General features: G+C 52.7%; 2 protein-coding genes and 1 long non-coding RNA gene across 8 annotated transcripts in view; 1 reads left to right on the top strand and 2 right to left on the bottom strand.

The window, feature by feature from the left end:
- SYT7 (synaptotagmin 7) overlaps positions 1-14,927 on the top strand; it is a 91,139-nt gene extending 76,212 nt beyond the window's left edge. For all 5 annotated transcript variants that reach the window (XM_072638835.1, XM_072638831.1, XM_072638832.1 and 2 more), the window contains 4 exons: positions 3,854-4,023; positions 4,630-4,744; positions 5,510-5,709; positions 7,291-14,927. In XM_072638835.1, the coding sequence (XP_072494936.1) occupies positions 3,854-4,023; positions 4,630-4,744; positions 5,510-5,709; positions 7,291-7,395 (590 nt within the window). In that variant the 3' untranslated portion in view covers positions 7,396-14,927. The remainder of the gene's footprint in view (positions 1-3,853; positions 4,024-4,629; positions 4,745-5,509; positions 5,710-7,290) is intronic.
- Positions 14,928-15,521: 594 nt separating this feature from the next.
- LOC140524413 (uncharacterized) lies at positions 15,522-23,889 on the bottom strand. Its single transcript, XR_011973707.1, has 3 exons — positions 23,621-23,889; positions 19,059-19,165; positions 15,522-18,759 (listed from the first exon to the last, which is right to left on the bottom strand). It is a non-coding gene; the product is annotated as an uncharacterized lncRNA (long non-coding RNA).
- LRRC10B (leucine rich repeat containing 10B) lies at positions 19,677-23,627 on the bottom strand. 2 transcript variants are annotated; one of them, XM_072638837.1, is made up of 2 exons: positions 22,305-23,627; positions 19,677-22,185 (listed from the first exon to the last, which is right to left on the bottom strand). In XM_072638837.1, exons 1-2 carry the CDS (start codon positions 23,199-23,201, stop codon positions 22,114-22,116), a joined length of 969 nt encoding a protein of 322 aa, XP_072494938.1. In that variant the 5' UTR covers positions 23,202-23,627; the 3' UTR covers positions 19,677-22,113. The 2 variants fall into 2 exon arrangements, with proteins under 2 accessions (XP_072494938.1, XP_072494937.1); XM_072638836.1 differs by having other exon boundaries at positions 19,679-23,627.
- Positions 23,890-25,711: the final 1,822 nt, after the last annotated feature.

Here is a 25,711-nt window from a genome sequence, read left to right as displayed (position 1 = left end):
GACTTTTCTCCTAAGTCCTCACTCATGAAGTGCCAACTGTGTGCAGGGCCCTGGGTTTCTCTCTGGTCACACAAACCTAGAGAAGGTCGTGGCCCTGCTTTTAAGGAGTCTGTGGTGTTGAGAAGGGCCAGTTCATCCGTCAGTCTGGTATCCAGGAGAGGCAAAGGTGTCAGACACATGGCCTGTGGGCATCCTCAGTACTCCCAAGTATCACCCGAACCAAAGTAAAATGCAATTGGAAATATTTGACAAGATAAATGAAATTCAGCAGAATACGTGGCTTTCTCAGTGGCTCCGTGGCCCACAGGACTCCTTATGGGTGTCCAGTTTCGTGGCCCTCATTGCTATTAGATATTGACCTCCCCTTCTGTTGGATCCTAAGGAGATCCAGTGGGAGTATTCCCAGAAAGGGACAGGGAGGACTTCCTGGGGTAGGGGACCCCTGAGTTAGGCTTTGAAGGAAGGGAGAGATTCCAACTGATAGAGGTGAGGCAGGGCCGGAAGAAGACAAAGAGGGAGAGTCTATTCCAAGACACAGAGATGGGAGGAGGGGGCCATGGCTGTGCTGAAAGCATCCTGCAAACCCTAGGGGACAATAAGAGGGCATTTTTATTCTCTGAACCCTCCCTTCCCTCCACACATGTAGCCTAGACACCCTGGAAACACTCAGCAACCACTTCATGGAGAATTAATAGACAGGGTCCAGGAGGTGCCAAGTGAGGCCCTCTCTTGGGGGCTCCAGGAAGGAGAGTAGGGGGCATCCCTGTCCTAGTGGGAGGTGTGACTCTCTGAAGGACAGATAACTAGTAGCATCCCCGTTTGACTCTGGGCTGCAGACTGGCATTTTCCTTTTGCTCCTCAACCACAGGGCTAGGCCTTCACTGGGGTGGTGTGGCTATGGGGGCTGTGGGCTAGGCCCCTCAGCAGAGGAGAACAGGCTTTGGAGTTGGCCTGTGGGATTGAGTCTGGACTTGGTCTTTAGGTCACACCTAAAGACCCCTCAAGATTCTGGGACTTCTTGGCACTGAGGCCAGAGAGAGCCTCCCTGTTGCCTGAGTCAGGCCCAAGGGGCTCACACCACTGGCCCCAGGCAGGCGGTGTGACATTCATCCTCAGATCAAGGTTTGAAGACAATTCAGTTAAGGCCAGCTTGAGGTGGAGGTGTGGGGAGTTACAGAAATGGGCTCCATATTGGGGAGCTGCGACCTCAGGAAACACCTTGGTGACAATGGTGAAACCAGAGGCTATAGAGTATGAGGGAAAATGTTCTGGAGGATGAAGGGTCACGTCACTCTACCACTTAATAGCTGTGTGACCTTGGGCAAATGACTTCATGTCCCTGGGCCTCACTCAGTTTCCTCCTTTGCAAAATTCCAAGATTGGATTAGATGGGGGATCCTGGGCAGGGAAGGGGAGAAGGGGATAGCACAGTCCATTTACCCATTCCGCTCCCGACCTAGTTGGGGGGCACTGGTTGCTGGCTCCCTCTTTCCCCACAGCCTGACAGTCCTTCACTCTGGGTGCTCCCCTGAGGAAGACTGTGGGGGAGCAGGGCAGAAATGCCCAGTCTAGAAGTCGGGAGAGGAGGCCTTGGTTTGTTGGTCTCCGACATCCCTTCATCTCCCCAGCTCTGTGGTTCTCAGCTCTCCAGCACTCCCTCTTCTGTGTCCTGACCCCATGTTCCCCCCTTCTCTGCATCTAGGAGACCAGGACATTCAGCCTATTCAGTGGATTTTGAAGAGGCTTTGGCTAAGTAGGAAAGGGAACAAAAGGGAAATGAGACCAGAGCTCCAAGCACGCATGTTTTCCCAACTCCCTGGTAGCAAAGTCATTTAATGAAAGGATCCAATTCCTTTTTCTCAGCCCCAGAGGGCAAAACCAGGAGCCAAGTGGGGGTGGAGGTGGGGGGAGGGGAGAGGATGAGAGGCAGATCTGGAGATCCATGTCCTAGCAGTTAAAGAAGTGTCCAGGAAAGGTGATGAGCTCCCTGTCACTGGAGGTGACCAACCTTTATCAGGTATGTTGTAGGACGGAGGGATTCCTGCTCAGTTTTTAGGGGTGTCCTTCGAGGCCCCTCCCAGCTTTGAGGTCCTGAGTTATCTTTACATCAGATCCTTTCATAAACCAGATGTGTCAGATGCCTTCGATTTGTTGTGTAAATCAACAAGCATGTATTAAGCACCTACTGTATGCCAGACACTGTGCTAAATGCTAGGGATAGAGAGGCAAAGGCGAAACAATCCCTGGTCTCAATGAGTTTACATTCTATATTCTTGCACACGTTGGGGAGGAGGGGAGGACCCTGGCACCTGGTAGGACCAGAAGGTGTCACTCCAACCAGGATTCTGAGAGGCAGAGGTGAGGGAGGGAAAGCATTCCTGGCATGGGGCACAGTCTGGGCAAAGGCACAGAGAATGTATGGAATGTTAGGAAGGGACTAGATTGTAAAGAACTGGAAATGTCAGAGCTGTTTGTATTTGATCCAGGAGGTAATTGGAAACCACTGGATTCTATTGCAGAGGAGGGTGACATGATCAGAATAGCCCTTTAGGAAATTCACTGAGGTGGCTGTGTGGAGGCCAAACTGGAGTGGGGAGAGACTTGGGCCAGGGAAGCCAGTTAGGAGGCCACTGGAGTAGTACAGGCAGGAGATGATGCTGCCCAGAGCCAGTGTAGTGGCTATAAGGCTAGAGAAAAAGGACCATCTATAGGAGACAGGGTGTGGAGACAGAAAAGGTAGGATCTGGCAACTGCTTGATATGTAGAGTGAGTGGGAGGAGGTGACATGGACCATGATTTTGTGAATCTAGGTAACTGGGAGGATGGTGGTACCCTCATCAGAAACAGGGAAGACCCCTAATGTTGGGAGGACCTAACACTAGCTATGTGACCCTGGGCAAGTCACTTAACCTTGATTGCCTCAAAAAAAGGGGGTGGACAGAAACAAGGAAGTTCACTAAAGTTAGGGAGTGATGGGATGGGGGGTGAGAACAGTTCTGTTTTGGACAAGTTGAGTTTGGGTTGTTGACAAGACATCCAGTTAGGTGATGCACGATGGTAGTTCAGGGCAGAGGTTGGGGCTGGGTATGCATGTTGATCTGGAAATCATTGGTATAATGTTAATAATTAGATCCATAGGAACTGATGAGATTATCAAGTGACAGACCATAGAAAAAATAGTATAAAGGGCCTAGATCATAGCACAATGTAGATGATGAGCCAGCAGTGAGACTGAGAAGAAGCAGTCAGAGAGGTAGAAGAAAAGCGCAGGGGAGAAGGGAGGGAGAAAGAAACAGAGAGAGCAGTGATCACCAAAACTCAGAGAGTATGTAGGGTGGTCCTAGTCTGCAAAGTCAAAAAGGATGAAGAGAGAGAGGATGCCACTAGATTGGGCATCACTGGTGGAACTGGAGAAGGCAATTTCAATTGAATGATGAGGTCAGAAGCCAGACTGTAGAAGGTTCAGAAGAGAGTGAGAGGAGAGGAAGTTGTATCACTGACCACAGGCCCCTTTTTCTTGAAGTTTGGCTGATAAAAGAGACAGTGGGTGGAAGTCACAAAGAAAGAGATGTAAGATCAAACAGTTCTTAAAGATTAGAGCTGTCCAAAGGTGAAGGGGAGACCATGGTAGATAGTGAGCTCTCCTTCCCTAGAAGTCTTTGGACAGAGGCTAGATGATGACTTGTGGGGGATGTTGTAGTATGCATCTGTCTTGTGGGCACAGCCCTTTCTCGCTCTGAGACTCCAGATCTCTTCCATCTGTGGAAGATGGAGGGCCTGGGGTAGGGGTTGAGAGGGTCTGGGGTGGGGGTTCGGGGTCCACAATCCTGACTTTCTTCTCGGGACCCCACAGGCTTCCCCTATGAAAAGGTAGTGCAGCGGGTGCTGTACCTCCAAGTCCTGGACTATGACCGCTTCAGTCGGAACGACCCCATTGGGGAGGTGTCCATCCCTCTCAACAAAGTGGACCTGACCCAGATGCAGACGTTCTGGAAGGAGCTAAAGCCATGTAGTGACGGGAGTGTAAGACCCTTTCCTCTCTTTCAGACCCTCCCTGAGGCTGGACCAGAGAAAGGTCCCGCACGGCAGGGAGGGGCTTCCCCTCACCCTGTGGGCAGGGGAACCTCAGCTTAGCTAGGCTCCGGGATCAGGACGTGTGTGTGGTCTTAAAAGTCAGCTAGATGGCGCCAAAGTGCGCAGAGTGCGAGGATCTGAGTTCAGTTCCTGCCTTAGACATTTCCTAGCTAGAAGATCCTGAGCAAGTACTTAGCTTCTGTTGACCTCAGTTTCCTCATCTAAAAAATGGAATGAGCATAGTATCTTCTCCAAGAGTTGCTCTGATGACAAAAAGAGATAATATTTGTGAAGTGCTTTGCAAATCTTAAAGCACTGTAGGAATGCTAGCTGATGTTATTATTATAGGGGGATAGGGGGAATTGTAAAAGAGACCCCATGGCCCACACCTAAGTGGGAATCTGAGAATGGGATGTGTTCCTCTTGAATGTGGGTTAAGGTCAGGGTGAGGAGCCAAGAGCTGTAAGTCCCTCATCTTAGTGGACTTCGAAAGAATGCCCCCTCCTCTAGCCATGTCTCAGTCCTACCCCACCCCTCTCCTTTTGTTTCCTCCAGGGAAGTCGAGGGGAACTGCTCCTGTCCCTGTGCTATAACCCCTCTGCCAACTCCATCATTGTGAATATCATCAAAGCACGGAACCTCAAAGCCATGGACATTGGGGGCACATCTGGTACTCTGGGCTTGGGGATGGACTGGGCTGATGAGGCCAAGGGGCCCCACCTGAGCTCAGGCTTCCAAGCCCTCTGACCCTCTCTCACCAGGACACCAGCCTCAGTCCCTTCATTCTGTGTGGTCCCAGCTAAATGTCCCTCCTCATTCACCCACCTCGTGCTGTTCAGCTCCATCCCTTGGGGACCCCTTCCTGGGGAGTCCTTCTTCACAGAATCCTCCCAAAGCCAGAAATGTCAGGCAGCAGTCAGTCAACCTTTTAAGTGTCTACTGGGTGCTGGGGACTATGTCAAGCACCAGGCTCTCTGTGGACCCTTTGTCAACAGAGAGGGGCTTATTCTGGATTTCTTTCTAGAAGAAAGAAGGTAGCACAGTAGTAGAAAGAATGCAAGGTCTGGGTTCTGGTCCTGATTCTGTTAACTTTCTTGGTGACCCTGAGCTAGTCATGACCCCTCTCTAGGTCCAAGTTTTCTCATCTGTAAAATGAGGTCATTGAGCCAAATCTTCTCTAAGGCCTGACATTCCCTGTCCTAAGGCCCCTCCCAGCTCTGACATTCCCTGTTCTCAGGCTCCTTAAAGGAGCCTTAAAGGCCCCTGTTCTCAGAGGATATCTCAAGGACCCCTTTGGTCCTTTCATGGATGCTCTGCCACCAAAGGAAGGGAGCCCTCTTTTCTCCACTTCTCCTAACTTTCTGTCCTCCCTCAATGGGTTGGGTTAGGGCCGAGGAAGCCCCACTCCCATTGACTCCTGCCTCTCTCCACACAGATCCCTATGTGAAGGTGTGGTTGATGTACAAGGACAAGCGAGTGGAGAAGAAGAAGACGGTGACTATGAAGAGGAACCTGAATCCTGTCTTCAATGAGTCCTTCATCTTTGACATTCCCACAGAGAAGCTTCGGGAGACGACCATCATCATCACGGTCATGGACAAGGATAAGCTTAGCCGGAATGATGTCATCGGCAAGGTCGGGGTCACTAGCACCGGGCAGCCTGCTGACGCTGATAGGGGGAGGGAGGGAGGGCGGGCTGTGTGTGCTGGAGAAAACCAATCAATATCTGCTAAATATATGCATGAATGAGGGTGTGAAGCTAACTGCAGGAGGAAGAAAGGAGGGGACTAAGGAAGGAGAGAGGGAAGGAAGGAAAGAAGGAAGGAAGGAAGGAAGGAAGGAAGGAAGGAAGGAAGGAAGGAAGGAAGGAAGGAAGGAAGGAAGGAAGGAAGGAAGGAAGGAAGGAAGAAAGGAAGGAAGGAAGGGAGGGAAGGAGGGAGGGAGGAAGGGAGGGAGGGAGGGAGGAAGGGAAGGAGGGAGGAAGGAAGAAAGAAAGGAAGGGAGGGAGGGAGGGAAGGAGGGAGGAAGGAAGGAAGGAAGGAAAAATGGAGAGAAAGGAAGGAGAAAGGGAAGGAAGGAAGGATTCACGTGGCCCTGCTTCCCCACGTCCCTCTCAGAACCTCTACTCTGAACATCTTTTAGTATTTCATTAACACTTCTTTCTTTGCCCTCCTCCCCACCCCTGCTTCTTTGTAAGGTGTCATCAGAGCCAGACAAATTTGCATTGTAACACTCCTGCCTGGAAACCCCTGGTCCTTTCTACACCTGAGTCCCTCCGCTCCTGTCCAAGGATGGGCAGCCTGTTTGTTTCCTCCTTGGCTCTCTGGAGTCCTTGGTTGATCATTAACTTGATCAGAGCCCTGAAAAGTCTCACAGTCACTTTCCTTTCCAACGCTGAGGTCATCCTGGCTCTTTGAGTTAGACTCACCTCCCTCTCTAGGACCTTTTCTCCTGGTTGCTTGGTTTCTCCTGACCTGAGTCACTGAAGGGGTGACTGAGCCTCTCTGGCCTCAGTAGCCTCATCTGTAAAGCCAGGGGTGGAACCAGATGCTCCAATCTGTGATTCTCTGACCATGGCAGTCATTGCTCACATTTATATAGGGTCACCAGGTTTTTAAATCACTTTTCTTCATGACAGCCTGTAAAAATTATTTCCCCCTATTTAAGAGAGACTTAGAAAGGTCACTCATCCCTAGTGGGGCTGCTGACTGTCATGGCCCCACTCAGGAAACCCCATCTTCTCCCTTCTTACCTCTAGAATCAACTCTAAACTCCCTAGTTTGTCATTCAAAGCTCTCTGTGACTCTGCCCTCTCCCATCTTTCCAGCTTTAGTACACATCCCTCCTCTTCACATATCTGACAGTCTGCCCCAGTGGGCTTCTTGCTGTCCTTTCACCCACCACCATGCCTTTGCCCAGGCTGATCCCCATGTCTGAGATGCCCTCCCTTTTCACTGTGGCCTCTTAGCTGCCCCAGTTTCCTTCAAAGTTCAGCTTAACCCCCACCTTCTATGTAAGGCCTTCACTGACGCACCCCCACCCCCCACCCCCCAGTCCCAGAGGTTAGTGCCTTCCTTTAAAAATAACTTTGCATTCACTTTGTACATTCATGATAGATTAAAGGCTCACCCAGCAGAGTGGCTGGCACACAGGAGGTGCTTAATTAATGCTTGGTAATTGTGTGATCAATTTCCTCTTTCACTCTCCTCCCTCCAGATCTATCTGTCCTGGAAGAGCGGTCCTGGGGAGGTGAAACATTGGAAGGACATGATTGCCCGTCCTCGGCAGCCCGTGGCTCAGTGGCACCAGCTGAAGGCCTGAGTAGGGCCTGGGGAGGCCCGGGGGTGGGGCTGTGGGCCCATGGTTTGGGGGTCACGCCTTCACACTTTATGCACAATGCCCTGGGCGTGGCTCCCCCATTGGGTGGGGGGAAGGACCCCTGTGGGCTCAGTCAGAGAGGGGGCTCATGACTCAGTATGGCCATGTTTCTAGGAAGTGCCAGCCCCCCCATTTGGGGAGGTCTTTGGGAGCCATTTTCCTGCTTGCCCCTTTTCTTCAACTCGCCGACACTAAAGAAACAGGAGGGGGGGAGAGAGAGAGAGATATGGATGGACAGAGAGATGGACAGACGGCAGGACAAAGAGATCCCTCCAGAGGCCCCACCTGGCGGAACTTGACTTGCCCGCCATTTTCTTTAAGGTGGCTTCTGGAGCTGTGGGCTGGCCGAGCTTCAGTCAGCCCCTGGCCAAAGAGGGCAAGGGCATGGTAAGGCCGTGGCAATTGGCCTGGCCGGAATGGCCCTCCTCCCCTCTGGGATGTTGGGTTTTTTAAGCCGTCTGGAGGCCCCTGTGTGCCAGGGGGGTATAAATAGCCTGGCTTCAGAGCCAAGGTCCTGTGTACATGTACTGTGTTCAACCTTTGTGTGTGTGTGTGTGTGTGTGTGTGTATGTGCGCTCGAGTGTGAGTGTGTGGGGAGCCGTTGGGGGCTCCAGATGGCTCGCTGTGCTGGTCCAGAGGTTGTGCTGAGAGGTGGGGCTTCGGAAAGGTAAGAGGTACAAAAAAAGGAGGAGTAGAGAGAAGATGGTGGGATAAGGAAAGAGGAGATAAAGAGAAAGGTCAAAGTCAATCCTTAAGGACAAAAGAAAGGAAGATGAGGGAAAGGGAAGAGGGACACCTTGTTTGTCCCACACATCCAATATCCCATCGTATCTTAGTATCTGAAGCTGGAAGAAGCCTTACAAGACAGTTTTTCCAAGCCCCTCATTTTTCAAATAAGGAAACAGATGCCCAGGCTGGCCTATCCAAAGACATAAGTAACCAAGCTCAGAAGTGAACCTCGGTCCTTTGATTCCCAAGGCCAGTGCTGTCACTGGTTAAAGACTGGGCCTTCGTGCTGGTTTGAGAACAAGAATGCTATTTCCTGTTCTAATCTCTGCCTTCCAATTCCTGGAGACCAGGGTATTGTGTCTGAATTATCTGGGCCAGGGTTTTTCATGCCACATTTCTGGTTCTCCTCACCATAGAATGGGGTCTCTGCAGAAAATACATGTGCTGGCTCTCATTTCCCTTCTAAAACATGAAGTAGGAAATTCTGTATGTATGAAAAAGACAGTACGTGTGGTATTTTTTTTTTAGTACAAAAATAGGCATAAGATCCTAGGAGTTAGAGTTAAAAGAGCCCTTTTAAGGTCATCTAGCTAGACTCTCTCATTTTTGAAATAGGGAAACTGAGGCCCAGAGGGGTTAGGTCACTGGGCCAAGATTACAGTAGAAGCAAGTACCAAGCTGAAATGTGAATCCAAGTCCTTTCACTTAGTACAAATCCGGTCCTGGTTGCCCTACATCCCACTCCCCTCTTCTGTTTTACTTCCACATGTCCCTGTCCCTAGCCCCATATTCTCCCCAGAGCAACCCAGACCAACAGCTATCCATTCCTATAACCATAGTTCAAGCCTCTGAGTGCTCCGTGGCCATCTTGGTACATCATCTCCATGTGAGCTGAGTCTCCAAGGTTCTTCCGGTAAATAGTCTAGTCAATCACCCCCAGAGCTATGTCCCACTGCTGAGAATTTTTAAGTGGGCCAGTCCCAGCCATTACCCCTGGCATGGATACACAGTGCCGAAGTGGTCCATCCCTGGAGCCCTTGAGCGGGTCCTGACCTTTCCTAAGTGGTCCCAGTTTGTCCTCCCACTTCCAAGATTCCATTACCTTCATTCTCACTTGGAAAAGTGCTTCATTCAGCTCTGGCAGGTATCTCTCCTAGCCTTCCAGACTCTTCCTGATTCTTTCAGATCCCTTATTCCTGCTTTCCAGCCTTCCCCCAGTACCTACCTACCCCACTTCTCACCTCCTTCCCATGCTGTCAGAATTGGAGGGAGCCTTAGAACAGAATCTCAGAGCTCAGAGGGAAGGCCTTAAGACATGAAAGGTCCAGGCTGGAAGGAACCTTAAAATAAGTCTCTGAGAGAGTTACACGAGTCCTTGGAACTCTGAATGGAGATTGTAGGAACTGGAAGGGGCCTTAGAACACAGAATGCTGGCACTGGGATGCACCTTAAAGGTGGCCCATCACAGCTGGGAGGAACGTTAGCACATAAATGGTCAGGCCTGGAAGGAACTTTTGGATATCAAATGTGAGAGCTGAACAGACCTTAGAACACTGGTTCTCAGACTTAGAAGAGACTTTGGCCTGCATATCATCAGAGCTGGAGGGGAATCTAGAACACAGAACGTCCATCAGAAGTGGGGAGGAGGAGGAAGTTGTCTTAAAATATAAATCACCGAATGCTGGAGCTAAGGGAGACCTTAGGATATAGAACATGTAATGTCATTCAGACATTAGATCACAAACAGTCAGAGTTAGAAGGGTCTGAGCTGAACTTGGAAGCTAGAAGGTCTGATCTAGAAGAGACTGCAAAGATTGTCTAGTCCAAGCCCATGATGTCACAGGTCCTTCTCCCTCTCCCTGCCTGAGGTAGGCAGCTAACTCAGAGGAGGACCCGTTGAGCTAGGACCATCTCCCCCCAATGCTGGGAGTTGGAGTGACCATCAATTTACCCCCAAAGTACTTCTGAACCCCTACTAGATCAGCATAAAGGAGGCTGGGGAGGGCCATACCCCTTCTGTCATTCCCTTCTCCCCCTGTGCCCCTCTTTTTCTGCCCACTCCTTGCCAAGAGAAATGAGATGGAGCCATCTGAAGTTTCCCTGAGATGATGAGGCAAGGCCAGTGGCCCTGCCTGGCTCCCATAGAATTGGAACCAGCTCCCTGCTTGTGACAGAGTGTCAGCTTGTAGGTGATCCCAGCTGAAAGTCAACTCATCCCGAGTCCCCCAGGTGCAGGTGTAGACCTGCAGTTTCCAAGACTGGCCACCAGATGGCAAATAGACATCATGGACTGGCAGCCGCTCTGTGCCCATGTTCTTGCATAAAAGCTGGCATGGGATGGAGAAGAAAATGCAGATACCCTATCATGTTTGGGATGGGGTGGGAAGGGGAGAGACTGGCAGTGATCCCCAGAGACCCATCCCGTAGGTCCACAGTGGGGCAAACATCTTTGGCTTCGGGGGTAACATCCAGCCTCCCAGGTTTAGGAGGCTTGGGTTATGTCCTGTGCTTAGAGTAGGGATTCCTAGAGTTAGAATGAGCTGGAGAGCTCATCCAGTCCAACTGCCTCAGTTCAAGACACAAAGAAACATCAGAGTGGAGAATGTCAGAGCTGGCAGGACCCTAGACTTTAGAGTATAGAATGATGTATGCAGAGGGACCTTTTGAGCAGAGAGGGGTCTTAGAATGTAAAGTATCTCTGAATGAGGCAAAAGTAATCTGCCCATGGTCACATCTGAATTAGAGACAGAGCAGGGATTTGAACTTGGTTCTTCAGGCTCCATATCTTTGCACCACGCCAGGCTGTCTTACTTCAGAGCTTACTTCAGGGCTGAACCACCTTCCATCACACACGATAACTCCCAGCCTTGCCAGGGCATAACTCTGCCCTCTCTTATCTTCACCCTGTGTCACTGTGGGCAAATCACTTGATTCTCTGGGCCTCAGCATCTTCATTAGAAAAATACAGGGATTGGGCGAGGCAATCTAAGGTTCCTTCCAGTGCTCAGGCTAGGATATTCTTCTCCTGCGAATGAATGAATGAAAAAGCTGGGCCTCTCTGATCTGGATTACGTTCCTGGCTCATTATCAAGCTGTGTGACCTTGGGCAGGCAGGTAACTTCATCTCTGTCTCCTCATTGGTGAAATGGAGGGGGAGGGAGTGGTCCAGAAGGGGCTCTCTCAGGTCCTTTCAGATCTAAATTCTGTGATCCAATCCCTGGCACAAAGGCTCAGGCTTGTATGGAAGGGGCAGTGGAACAGGGTAGTGATGCCCTCAGGGGAAGCTAGAGAAAGAAGAGGGAGGTGCAACAGGGGAGGAGAGATTGTGGGTAAAGAAACTCAGAGAAGGCTAAGAGATCAGGAGAGGCTCTTCTCCTCTTGGGGTCTCAGTTTTCCTCTCTGTAAAATGAGGGCTTCAGACCAAACAGCCTCTAAGGTCTCCGCCAGCTCTGGGGAGGGCAAAGGAGAGGGGAGGACTGGATGAGAGGAAGGTGCAGGAAGCATTAATGGGCTCTGGCTCTCTGCAGCTGGGCACTTCATGGGTCTCCCCCTTTCTTCCCTCCTCCCCCTCCTTGTGAGTGGGGAGGGACCAGCCAGCCAGCAAGCCCCCAACCTCCCAGCTGGGATCAAACCAAATCGTATTAGAGCAGAGGGCCTGTCCATCTCTGTTTTAGTGCCTGGCCGGGGCAGCTCTTAGCCAGCCAGATGCAAAGATGCTCTTGGGGTGGTGTCTTTTTTTCTGAAAGGGTGACTAAATGGATCAGGAATGGGGACCCCCTGCTTCCTCTACCTCCTCCTCCCATAGCCTTCCCAAGTCTTCCCCCTTGCATCTTGGGTTACGCTGTTGACTTTTTCTGTCCCTGCTGAAGTTTCTACTTCATGCAGCTGAGGGAGGGAGGAAGGAAGGAAAGCTCTCCCTGCCCACAGCCCACCTCTGGTGTTTATTGGATTGAGGCCTAGATGGTCGATGAGACCATGCGCAGGGCAGCCAACCTGTCCTCAGACCAATGAGTACTCAGCTGGCCATCGAGGTAGGGGAGCTGAATGGGGTCAGGGTGCAAGGGGCTGGCCAGAGGTAGGTGTGAAAGGACAGAGGAGAAGCAGGGGGACCAGAAGCAGCCCCACAGTTGCCCCAGGGATGTTTCTTCACTTGTAAAATGGTGTCATATTTAACGCTTCACCTACCTCACAGGGGAGGTTGTTAGGTTGCGGTCACCTGACCTATGTCCAGGGTTGCCCTGGATGCCCTTGGATCTGGAAAGGGCAAAGTGTTATTCTGCTTGCCCTGAGAGTGAGGCCTGCTTTGCCCTGAGGCCAAGGTGCATCAGTGTCCTGGGTCCCTTCAGTCCCCGTTAGGATGTGAGAGGCATCTTCGGTCTCTTTGGGGGATGTTAGAGCTTTGCGCCATTACCTTTTTCAGCTATGTCTTCTTTCTTGTGACTATCCTCCTGTAACTGCTGTACAGAGTTCTCCCCGCCCCCAGCCCTTCATCCAGCAATGTACCTGAGGGAGGGGATGGGAGAGACAAGGGCCTAAAGGCTCAGGCAGCCTCCAACTCCCAGCCCGGCTAGAGCACAGGTGGGGAGGGGGGACTCTGCTACTTCTATTCTGTTGAGTCCTCTTCCAGCAAGTGTTTTATAAAAAAAAGAAAAAAGAAAAAAAAGAAAAAATTTACCACCACAAAACAATAAAAAAAAAACAAAAAACCACAAACCTCAACATTCTCAGCGAAGAGAAAGGAAGAAAAACTAATGGGAAAAAAACCATAAAAAATTTCCACCACACACCCTCTAAGCCAGCGAGATTTCCTCTTTGCAGATTGATATTTTTGTGGGAATAGCCCCTGCTTTTTGTGGAGTGGGGCCGTTCTGATTAATAAATGGTAGTGAAAAAGCAGGGCCTTGGCTCCTTCCTCCGCCGTACCTTAGCCCCCCCACCCTCCCCAGGAGAAGGAGGTGAAGGAGATGGGGTAGGGTGGGGCAGGCTGGGGCTCTCTCCACCACACACATTTTTCTCTGGCCTTGGGTGGCATATGACTGGCTCTTCTTCCAAGATGCATTTGCTGGCTCCCTAGCTGTCATCCCCCAAGGGGAATTATTAACATCTTAGAGCCTCCTACTGTGTCCCTGCAGCCCCACCTCACTGCCCCCCTCCCCACCCGCAACACCCAGGAGGAACTGAGAGAGACTCATTCGCCCTTGATCCACACCTGAACCAGAGCAGACCAGCCAGGATCGGAGCAGGGGATATCATTTTACTGTGGCACCCACCAAAACTGCCCTAAGGGGAGGCCTAACTATGGCCATGGTTGGTTATAGCTAGCTCCCTCCTCTTCCCCAGATGTTAGTGGGGAGTTAGGAGGAATTGGGTAGGGCCCTGGGCCTGGTGGTCCTGGCCCCCTTAGAAATAGCAATAGCCAAGCAGACGTTGTCTCCCCCACCCCAGTTCTGGGGAACAGCTCAAGAGGGAGTGCTGGCCCCCAGAAAACTGGCTTCTAGACCTGACTCTTCCCCCTCACTGGCTGTGTGACCTTAGGCAAGTCACTTCTGTTCTCTGGGCAATAAGCACCCCAGCCCCCATCCCTCCCAAGGAGGAACTGAGGTCTGAGCCGTGCTCAGGGTTTCCTTGGAAGAAGGTGCTAATCAGCTTCCCTTGTGAGCACAAAAGAAAATCCCAGTCCAGTTTTCTGCCCATCCCCACCTCCTTTCTACCCCTGACCCTGATCATGGAGTCCTCCTGAAGGGAGGCAGCTGACTTGCCCACACTTGGTCTGGGTTTCAATATCCTTCATTCTTTTTCTCTCTGGAAGCTGATCCCTAGTCAGGGAAGCAATGCCGGAAGGGAGCTTGGGGGACCGCCTAGTCCCCATATCTAGAGGACCTGCGGTACCCAGCTCAGCTTTCCCTCCCTGCCCCGGGGTGACTCCCCCTTCTCATGGAGCCTGGAGGAGCCATGGGAGGCAGCCGCCAAGTAGCTCGGCCCTGAGCAAAGGGAGGAAAGGCCCAGGGCCTTGAGTTTTTCCCATGGAAAATAGTCCCTGGAAAAAAAAATATAAAATACCAACCAGCCCTGGTGCTCAGGTATTGCCCATTAAGAGGCCTGTAAGTGCCAGGCCTGGCCACTTAATGCTTCGGGGCCTTGGGCAAGATGCTTTCCCTAGGGGCCTCTGGTCCTGCTTCTGTCCCATGAGGGAGTAGGATCAGAGGAATTCAGAGGCCCTTCTCGCTGTGTTACTAGACCCCCCACCCCCGTACTGAGGTCCTTCCCAGCCCCTCCTCAGTGACCCCAAGAGCCCATCCTGGGACCTGCCGGCAGGGGGATTTCCCTGTCCTGGGTGCCCATGCTCTCCTAGATCCTAGATCCCCCTTCCCCCCCCCCCGTTCTGCAGGCCGGGCTCGCTTCTCCCACAGGTTAGTCCTCCTCCCTTTGTTTGCCTTCCTGTCCTTCCTCTATCTATATTCCCTGATCTCTGGAAGCTTCTCCTGAATAATTCCCCATTCCTCCCACCCCCACCCAAAATCAAGGGGATGGGATTTAATCCACCTCTGTGTTCTGGGTGTTGGCTCTCTGAGGCCATCTGTCTTTCCCTTGGGTATGTCCCCTGCCTCCATCCCGTCCCCTTCGTCTGTGTCCTGTGTGTCTCTGTCTTGTTTAGATTGTGAACCCCAGGGGCAGGGACCCCATCTGACTCAATGTTCTGTACAGCACCTGCAGGTGCGTGAATAAATGTTAATCCATGGATTTAACAGTGCTCAGATCATCTTGGGGAAGCAGGTTGTGGGACAGGTGGGCTAACCTGGGTGGCTGGGCTAACCTGGTGGCTGGGCTAACCTTGTGGTTGGGCTAACCTGGTAGTTGGGCTAACCTGGGTGGCTGGGCTAACCTGGTGGCTGGGCTAACCTTGTGGTTGGGCTAACCTGGTAGTTGGGCTAACCTGGGTGGCTGGGCTAACCTGGTGGCTGGGCTAACCTTGTGGTTGGGCTAACCTGGTAGTTGGGCTAACCTGGGTGGCTGGGCTAACCTGGTGACTGGGCTAACCTAAATGTTAAGACCAATCTAGGGAAGCAGGGAAGGGGAGGTAGAGCTTCTGAGCTGACCCTGGCCTGCCCTTTCCTTCCCAAAGACCCCAGCGGGGTGCATTATCAGATTTGGTAGGGGAGGGCAGAGGACCATCTCTGAACAGAAAGCCCTACTGTGTACCACCCAAACAGCTGGTGCATCCTATTGCCAGGGGGCCCCTAAAAACCCAGCTAGTCAGAGACTTTGAGGGCTAGGGAAGAAGACATAGAATCTGTCCCCCCACCCCACCCCAGCTACCCTACCCACACAACCTTGGGCTTCCTTCTCCTGCCTCTGGGAAGGTGCAGACCCAGAAGAATCCTGGGAAGGGGTCTGGAAGTAGAGATGGGGGAATCATTCTCAACCCAAGGAGAGTATCTGGGAAGCACTTTCTTAGTGACATTCAGTAAACATTTATTAAGCACCTACTATGGCCAAGGATGTCATCAGGCTTGTGGGGTGGGGAGCATCTGTTCCATCTGGGAGACAAAGCTGAAAAAAGGACAGAATTCCTGTCATCCAAGAACAAGAATGGGGAGGAGGGAGGGGCAGAGGATACTCCAAGAACACAGATATAGGGGAGAGCAGACAGAGGGGTCTGGGAACATCTGAGGAGTGTCATAGGAAGATCAGAGTTAGAAGACTTCCCAGGGAGGTGGTGTACACGTAAAGAAACGCTTTGGTGGACAAAAATAAGGAGGGAGGGAATTCCTGGCATGGGGTTTGGGAGGTTTGAGCAATTGAATAGAGGCAAGAAATGTGTTTGGGAAGCAGCTGGTAGACCAGTGTTGTTGGAACAGAGAGTACCATCAGAGCCAGGAGGGGCCAAGAACAAAGAAGGTCTCCAGAGCTGGGTGGAACCTTAGAATATTCAGGAAGACCAGCCTGCTACAACAGAATGAGTGATGTATTTGGAATCAGGGCACCCATGTTGGAAACCCAGCCCTGTGACTTCTTCTCTGTATGACCTTGGACAAGTCACTTTTCTCTGGGCCACCATCACATCTTTAAGATGCAGAGGTTGGACCACATGAACTCTGAAGTCCCCTCTGGTTCTAGGCCAGTTACACAAATGAGGCTTTGATCCTAAGAACACAAAACATAGAATGACACCCAATTAATCACCAAGCATGGACTGAACCCTTACCATGAGTCAGGGCTCTGCCCTCAGGGAGCTTACTTTGGGGAAAGACAACACGTGTAAGCATAGAAATCTATGCAGAGTAGAGACACACAAAGGAACAGGAGGGAAGGAGGAACGGCCCTTGTGGGGGGAGAGGTTTCCTATAAGAAGGAGGTGTTTGAGCTGAGTCCTGAAGGGAGGGAGGGAAGGACTTTGAGATGAAAGTAAGTCAGTGGTGAGTTGGGGCAAGGGCACAGAATGGAGTATAGTGTCCGAGGAACAGAGATCAGCCCAGTTGGAGTGGCCCTTCATGTGAGGGTAGGGGACAATTTGGCTTTAAAAAAATTTGATATTTGATTGAGTCAGAAAGGAGCCATTGTACTTCATTGAGTAAGGAAACGACAGGTTCGGCTGTGCTTCAGAACAATCACTTTGGATGCTGTGGGGAAGAGGGATCAGAGTGGGGAAAGTGATGGTATCGGAGGCCCATTACAATGACGTTGTAGCAGACCAGCAGAGAGGGGATGAGGGCCTGAACAAAGGGAGTGAGTAGTCAGATGAATGAACAGGTCACACATGACCAATTGTTCATGTAGATATTACAAGAGTTGGTGACTGACTGGCTATGTGGAGTGGAGAAGAGTGAGAAGGTGGGTAATCTGGCTAGGAAACTCAGAAGGATAGGTTTGGGGAAAAGATGGTGAGGCCCGTTTTAGATCTTCTGAGTTTGTGATGTCTCTTGTCTAGGACATTTAGTGTGAAACATTCAATGGGTAGTTGGTGATGTTGGATGCAGGAGGGAGCCTGGACCTGGATGTGCACAGGTGGGAGTCAGAGCTAGAAGATACCTTGGAGTCATTGAGTCCAAACTTTTCATTTTATAGTTGGGGAAACTGAGCCTCAGAGACACTGTAGCATATGCTCGAGGTCATAGAGCCAGAGAATCATCTGGTTGACCCAGATCTGAAGAGGAATCGTCAAGAGGCAGCTAGGTAACTAGAGATAGCCTGTTGGATTGGGGATTAGGAAGATGTGAGTTTGAGTCCTGCCTCAGACATTTACAAAATGTATGACCCTGGGCAAGTCACTTGACCTCAGTTTCCCCAGTACTAAAATGGGGCTAGTAAGAGCATCTACCTCCTAGATTTGTTGCGAGGCTAAAATGAGATCATATTATATAAAGTTCTTGGCAAAACTTAGAGCACTCTCTAAATGCTGGCCATTATTCTGCAGACCCTCTCTCAGCCCACAGTACCCCACACCAATGTTCCTATCTCTAATGCCTTACCTCTCCTGCCCATGGGTCCAAGAACAGTCAGCTACTCCAGTGAGCCCTTCATCTGCAGATGCTGAGGACTAGACACACAGCAACCAAGGGAAGCTATCAGAAGTTATCTCTCCACAATCTGCTACCTGCTGGCAGCTGGGACACAGGCAGAGGCTTCCCTACTGGTACCTCTCTTTTAAGGAGAGGCACCAGCTCCTTTGACTTTTCTTTCCCTGTCTTCTCCTTCAGTCCATCCTCAGTGTCTAAGGTCCAGCTTACACTGAAAATACCAGGCGACCCCAACTGGGAGCCCTTTATGTTTTCCTGCCTAAGACAGCCTACAACACAAATAGTAAGTTCGAAAGAAGGGAGGTTGGGGACAAAGATCATGAATCCTATTTTGGAGAGGTTGCATTTAAGATGCCTCTGGGACATCCAGCTTGACATGGGCTATGGGTTGGTGACGCCAGACCAGAGTGCAGGAGGAGTAAGTGGGGTCAGACCCAGAGATCTGTGAAGCAGTTCCAGTGACCTCCCTGTCCATGTGCCAGTTGGCCTGGGAATGTCCCCAGCTCTGTGTATCATCCGCTTTGTTGAGGCAAAGAGCCTCTGGACAGAGCTGCTGCCCTGGCAGCCACAGGCAGGCCCAAAGGACTCCAGAGGAGGGAGCTTGGGGGAGGAAGGAGGGTAACAGCCCTTGACCTACTCTCTAGTTTATCCAATTTCATGAGAATGTTATTCGATGTCCTCCCAGGTCCCACAAAGTCCATCAATTCCATACTGTGTCCACTTCAGCTAATGCCTCTAACGGTTCCTAACATTTTTTTGTGGCCTGTCCCCTTTTGTCAATGAAACCTGAGAAACCTTTCTCAAAATCAAGTTTCTAAATGCATAAAATACATAGGATTGCGTAGGAAACCAATTATATCAGAGATTTTTTTCCCATCCAAGTTCACAATTCCCCTGAAATCTATCCATGGATCCCTAGGGAAGGAGGGGGCAGAGGTGCAAGGGGCACTCAGGGGTCCATGGATAATAGATTAAGAATCCCAGATTTAACCTTTCCAGAGGCATCCAAAAGCTGAAAAACCTTGGCCAGGGAAGCCTTCATTCTGCACAAAGCCTTGGTCTGAGAAAAAGAAAGGCAATGGGGGATGGGTCAAAGGCAGAGCCAGGGCAAGAGGTCATGGCAGCAGCCTGTTTTTCCTCCCTCCCATTACCCAGACAGCTTTCATCTAGGTTGGAATGAACCAAACTTGGGCAGCCATTTCCAATATATTGGTTGAGTGAGGGAGTTCTCCAAACACCGTTGGGAAGTATGCTAGGTGTATCAGCCATGAGAGGGGGTAATAGGAAGCTATATCAGGAGTGGGGAGGGTATGATATTAGAAAAGTGGCTATAAAGTTTTCAGTTCCTTCTGTAATCACCTGCTCCAGCTTCCAATTCCAATTGCCTTCCCAATGTGACTGGTCTTCTATGGCCACCTCTGTCCTGGGCTGGGGAGTAGGAGTAATGGATGACCTTCAGGATACAGCTGGGAGGAAACAGCCCTATCATTTTATAAATGAGCAAACTGAGGCCCAGAAAGTGACCTATCCAAGATCACTAAGCTGGGAATAGAACCCAAGGCTCTTCTGAATCCCAAACACACCATGTGCCAAGATATCTGAGAGGTAATGGCTCCCCTCCTGCCCCTTTGTGAGCACAGACTGGGGTCTTATTCTTTCCAGCTTCCTCCCTATATCTACAGCATCTTCTCCTTGCCCACCCCCCCTCCAGGGACCATTGAGGCAAGAAAGGGAAGACTCCCCCATGCTCCTCTCCTCCCTCTCCAGGACAGAGCATGGGGCTGGGTGGGCCTCTGAGGCAGCAGAGGCAGCCTGGTTGTTCCCATCAGTGCCAGCCTGGACTCCTAAGCACAGCTTCCAGTTCTCCTTCCCTATCTGCCAGCTTCTAATTTGCATCTCCCTGCCCCCACCCAATGGCTCCCTCCCAGCCTGGCTGGGCAAGGCTTGACCTTTCAGTCCAAGCTCATGACCCATCACCATAGCAATGAAACTTTGGCATCATCTCCTTGTACCATTAGGAAGGCTTTTTATTTACTTATTTTTTCTCGGTGTGGCTGTTTTCCCTGAACGATTTAAGAAGAAAGAGGGAAAGAGCTAAGCAGAGATGGGAGGGAGGGAGAGAGGCAAAAGGCAGACAGGAAAGGAGGGACCAAGAGACTGGAGGGAGCAGTCCAGGAGGTGGGACTGCCACCCAGAGGTAGGGGATGGGCAGATGGAGAGGGCCAAGGACCGGCACTGTGGACAGACAGGCAGACAGTGCCTGGGAGAAAGGGAGGGACAACACATGGCTAGAGCAGCAGAGAGGCAGAGGACAAATGAGACAGAGGAACACAGAGAGGAAGGAAGAGGCAGGTTGTAGGACAGATGCATTTGTTAAATACCTACTATGTGCCAAATGCCCTACTAAGCACAGGGTTACAAAGACAATCGTCAAAGTGAAACAGAGGCAGAAGGCAGACCAAGGGGCCAAAGAGAGGAAGAACACAGACAGGACGCCAAGGCTAGCTAGAGATGGAGATGAAGCAGAGAAAGATGGAGACAGAGGAACAGGCAGGCAGTACAGTTGGGGCCGGGGGCGGGGGAGCAGCAGGAAGGCACCCAGGGAGACAGGGAATAGGGGCAGAAAGGTGGAGGCGATGCTATGGAGAGAGGAAGCTCCAGGGAGAGGAATCAGGACAGAAAGCAACAGAGACGAGCACACGCACAGGAAGGGGAACAGATAAAGAGGCAGAGGCCAGATGGCGGAAAAGAGAGAAGGAAGACAGGCAAAGAACACAGATCGTACAGAGGAGTGACAAAGTTATCCAGGGGGTGTGGGGAAGGGATAAAGGGTGGGGCAGGAAAAAAACCCAGGAAAGCCTAGGCTAAGAGAAAATCACCATAGTGCCCAGAGCCTGAAAACAGACCTACAGACAGACAGATCGACAAGACAGACCAGAGAGGGCTTGGCCAGGTACTCAAAGCAGAAAGACAGACCAGGCTGCAATGACACAAAACACTGACACAGAACAGAGCTGGGCTGGGCAGAAGTAACAGAACACAGGCTGATAAGGAGACAGACCCGACCTGCACTTGGCTGGCCCAACGAGCCCCAGTTCAGATGGAAGGAGAGCAAAGCGCTGGTTCCTGGCACACAGTCCTGAGCCTGGACAGACAGATGGCAGGGCTGCTGGCTGGGTGAGGGAGTGGGGGAGGAGGATGATAAGGAAAGGGCCAAAGCTGGCCAGGCCACCAGAGAGAAACAGAAGGAGACGTTAACTGGAGCCCAGCAATCTCCCAGGGCTTATAAATAAATAGGCATGTGGGAAAGCAGAATTTTTTCTTCAGGAAATATAATTTATGTTTACAGACATCATTTTTCTTTTAAAGAATATCCTTCTTCCATTCAGTCTCTGTGTCCCCTGACTGTGTCCCTGAGTTACCCCCAGTCCCTGCCCTCTCTGCCCCAGCAAATACCTTCCCTTTATTGCTCAGAGGGTAAAGATTTGGTCCTGGCCAAGGGGAATGAGGAGGGGGCGATGAGGATTGGGCTGTCCCTGACCTAGGAGGGAAGAGGAAGCGAAGCAGGGCCAGTCGGTCCCATCCCCTCCACTTCATAGCAGCTGCCCCAGATGTGCCCATGTATGGGCATGGAAAGAGCAGGCAACCGGGAAGTGACAGAATCACTGTCTGATTCCCACCATACAGAGAATCTCTCTGGGGGGGGCGGCAGAGGGAGCCGAACCGGAGGCCTAGTACAGGCACAACATGGGAATGCCAGCGTCTTTTCAAACTTGACAACTGGAAGAAACAGCTCCCATTCTGGGGAGTTGGGGGGGGGGGAGAGGCAGTGACATTCCAAACTCCAGAAGGTCAAGGGATTGATAAAAGTGGGGTGCAGGATTCTGACTTTCCTTGTTGTCGAATACTGGTTAGGTGGTGGGCCTTACACCCAATAGCCTGAAGAGGTATGTAGGATTCCCCCAGAAGGATGGAGGTGATTCAGTGCTAAACACAGGCCAGAAAAGGCCGGACCCCAGAACTTGAGGCTTTCTTACCCAACACTGCCCAGTTAGACTGGTTAGCATGCCCCAGTCCCAGCTCCAGGCAGAGGCAAACATGCCCCAGAAGGACCTTTTCTGTAGGAAGGTACCAGCTTCCAGTCCTTTAGGAGCAGGGTGCCTCTAGGAGATGACCTGTGCTTCCCATGCTCCGTGAGAGGTAGTGACCTTTAGGAGAGGGAGAAGGAGGTGGCCTGTGGGAGCATGGTAGATGGTCCTCCCCAGACCCAGGGAGAGATGATGGTCCTAAAGCCAAGGCCAGCTTCAGGAGGTCGATAGCACTAGCAGAGGATGTTCCCCAGAGACAAGCCATAGTTCGAGGCCCAGGCAGCAGTAGAAAGGGGAGCCCCTTTGGGCTGCACAGTCCGGCAGGATCAAGTCCCCCAAGCAGTGAGTGGGCAGCTACTCAGGTCAGCTGTTACTGGGGTCCAGGTACCCTGTGGGGCCTGGAAAGAAGCAAAGTTGAGAGAGTCAAAGCCTGGAGGGCTCAAGTGGGCTCGCCTTTGCTGGGGATCCCTAGACCTGGGGGTTTGCGCCTTGCACAGAGCGCAGTCCCTTCTAGCACCTCCTCCTCTTCTTCCTCCACGTTCTGCTCGAGATTCGGGCAGTCCTCCTCCTCGTCCTCCTCCTCTTCCCCCTCCTTCTCCCCCTCCTTCTCAGAGCTCACGTTGGGAGGCGGACCCGGCACCTGGGCTGGGGCTGGACGGGGGCGCGGCGGCCGGGGAGCCGGCGGAGGCTCGTCCCGCTCGGCCATGCGCTCGACAGCGCCCTCACCCACTAGGAAAACTGTGTCGAGGACCCGCGGGGGCCCAGTGACTGGGTTGTGGTCGTAGGAGAAGACGCGGAGCGCGCGGAGCGGCCGCAGGTCGGGGAAGCCGCCCAGTTGATTGCGGTCCACGTCGAGGATGCGCAAGCGGCCCATTCGCAGCAGCACGTTGGGGAACACCTCGAGGCGGTTGCCGTAGAGCCAGAGGCCTCGCAGGCCCACCATGCTGGGCAGCTCGGCGGGCAGGCCGCGCAGCCGGTTGTCGCCCAGTTGCAGGGACTGCAGCGCCGGCATGCGGAGCAGCGCGCGCGGGAAGCGCCGCACGTAGTTGCCCTCGAGCCACAGACAGCGCAGGCTCTGCAGCTGCGCGAAGTCGGCGGGCAGCCCGAGCAGCCGGTTGCTGCCCAGGTACAGACGGCTGAGGCGCGGCAGGCGGCACAGTGCCTCGGGCACGTGCTCCAGCTTGTTGAAGTCCAGCGCCAGGATGCGCAGCTCGCGCAGCTCCTCGATCTCGTCGGGCAGCTCGCGCAGGCCCGTGCCACTGATGTAGAGCCTCTGCAGGCCGAGCAGGGCGCACACCGAGGCGGGCAGGCGCCGCAGCCGCCGCCCGCTCAGCTCCAAGAGCTGCTCGCCGTTGCTCAGCTGCTCCGCCACGTCCGACGGCAGCTCGTCCAGCGTGGACTCAGCGATGCCCATCCTGAGCTCATGGCCCTCAGGAGGGGCGGGGGCCGCCGGTGGCGTGCGCCCTGCCCGCGCTCAGGCTCCCGCCTGGCTGCCAGCCTCCTCCCCCCGCTCCCCACCCGACCTGCCCTACTCACCCGGCCTGATCGATCGTGCACCCTGACAGGGTTCAGGGTCCTTCCTCCTGCCCCCCACCCCCCTCAAGGGACTGCCCAGCCGGCTATCACCTCCTGACTTGGCTCCGTCGGGGCTGCCTTCTCCCGCCTAGCGCCGGGGATTGGGCTGCCTGTCCTCTCCAGTCCTGCGAGTCGTCACCCCCTAACAGGGCTCGGGCTATCCGCACCCGCCCCACTGTCCTGAACGGCACCCCTACCCTCCACCCAGGGCTCAGGAGACTCCCTGCCAGTCCCCCACGGAAGACCAGTTTCCCCCACCTGTCCTAATCCAACTCCAGCCTGGGTTCGAGATGCCCGCTCGGTTGCCAGTAGCCCAGCCTCCGCCCCGTCCCGATGGGGCTTGCCCCGCTCCCGGCCAGATTCAGCCCCCAAGCCCCAGATCCCGGGACGGGAGGGGAGGCACCACCGGGCCACTCAGCTGGCCGTGGGGCGGCTCGCAGCCAGTCTCTCGCTCGCCCTCCGGGACTCCCCCGCTCGCACTGTCTGACTTGGGTTCCCACAGACTCGATGCTTAGCGACCCGTCGCCATGGAAACCCCCCGACGCGGTTCCAGCTGCCAATGAGAGGCAGGGAGAAAGAAAGAGGGGCGGGAGCAAGACCAGGGAAGGGGGGCTCCCCTTCCCCAGGGCCAGTCCTGGTTCCTGGGCACCTCCTCCCTCCCGACTGAGCAGGAGGGAACCTAGACCAGAACTGTCCGGGCCAGCAGGTACCCCACACCACCCTACTCAGATCTCTTCAAGCTCTGATCCCTTACCCTATGGCGGAGTCCTTCCTGCCCCTTGCCATGCAGCCCCGAGCTCGGCTCACCCAACTGTCCCACGTGGCACCTTGTCCCAGTCCGTCCTCCCCATCCCCTTTCTCTTCCAGTTACACCAGAGCTAAAAAATAGACAAATTGATGAATTCTCTCTCTAGTCAACGACATCCAGATCCAGACACTGCCGCGATTAACCCCTCATGCTTCATAGACCGTGGAAGAAATGTCTGAGCTTGGAAAGACCTTAGAACAGAAAGTGGCATCTGGGAGGGACCTGAGGGCCGGTGTCTGTCCGGAAGGGACCTTCGAAGGTCCCAAATCCGAGAGGCCAAAAAGTAGAGATTTCAAGGCATCTGGTGTTACAGGGAAACCACTTGGAGCTGAGTTCAAATACTGTCTCCCTAACCCTAGCTGAGAAGTCAATTCATTTGTCCCTTCCTCTGTCCTCCTCAGTAAAAGGAAGGGGGGTGTCCTTGAATTACATCCAATGTTCCTCCAAACTCAATATCCCACAAATGGCAGCGCTGGAGAGGACCTTAGGACAGAGGCTCTCACAGCTGCATGCGGCCTGAGAGCTTATGTTGCCCTAACCCCCTTTGTTACAGATGAAGACACTGAGGTTCAGAGAGGATAAGCAGTAGATGAATGAGTGCTAAGCTCTTCGGGTACAAATAGAAAAGAGACGTCCCTGCTCTCACGGAGCTCATATTCTAGTGGGGGAGACAAGAACGTGTGGAAAGTTTCAGCGGCGGGACAGATGGAAAGGTCCCAAAATCCTTAGGGAACAGAGGCAAGACAGATGGTAATTCGTTAATGTCATTTCCACTGATAAAATCGTATCAGTTTCTGTTGTTGAGCCATTCGGCAGTGCCAAAGGCATTGGTAGAAAGAACTTTCTTTTCTCAGCCTTCACTAGCTGTGGTTGCAGTACTCCTAGAAGCAGGTGGCAGGCTGCAAGGGGGCAGTGGGACCCAAGATGACCTCTTCGAAGACTGGGCTGGGACCCTTAGGACCAATCAGTGGCAGTTGGTGTTAGTACTGTCAAGCAAAAGGGGACCTCTTCTCCAGGGCTTCCTCCCATGGTTCCAGGCTGTGAGTGGTCCAGGGTGAGGGATACTGCTGTTCCCAGCTTGAGTTCAGGGTACTGGGCTGTGTCTCCCAGGGTCTGAGGGGAAATGGTGTTCAATGTGATTTTGGTTCCCCATAAATTCCACATCCTGTCTGGGTCTTAGGAGGCTTCAGTGAGGTTGGGATGACTGATGCCAGTCAAGGGCTGCTGGCCCCTTCTTCAAAGGAGTTGCTTCTCTGGATGGTGACTTTGGGGGCTGGGTGGTTTGTCTCTCAGAAACAGGGAAGTTTGGAAGAAGGCAGAATTGAGGGGGAAGATAATGTAATTACAACCTGTCATCCACTCCTGCTCAACCTGCACTACTCCCTCCCTCTGAAAAATGAAAATTGTGTGGAAGGGGAGGGAGAAGGGGGTAGTGCTTACCCACCACTCTGGAGTGCAATCTGCTGCCGAGGGGGGCTGGCAGCAGTCATAAGGTGTCAGGGAATGAATGAGGACCAGGCCACCGAGTTTAGGACTCTTTT

Source organism: Notamacropus eugenii, chromosome 2 (genome assembly GCF_028372415.1).
Source record: "Notamacropus eugenii isolate mMacEug1 chromosome 2, mMacEug1.pri_v2, whole genome shotgun sequence".
NCBI lineage: Eukaryota > Metazoa > Chordata > Mammalia > Diprotodontia > Macropodidae > Notamacropus > Notamacropus eugenii.
This window is presented reverse-complemented; position numbering and strand designations above follow the sequence as displayed.

Coding starts and splice junctions, on each gene's coding strand:
- LRRC10B (XM_072638836.1), bottom strand. CDS start 23,201: ATGGGCATCGCTGAGTCCACGCTGGACGAGCTGCCGTCGGACGTGGCG.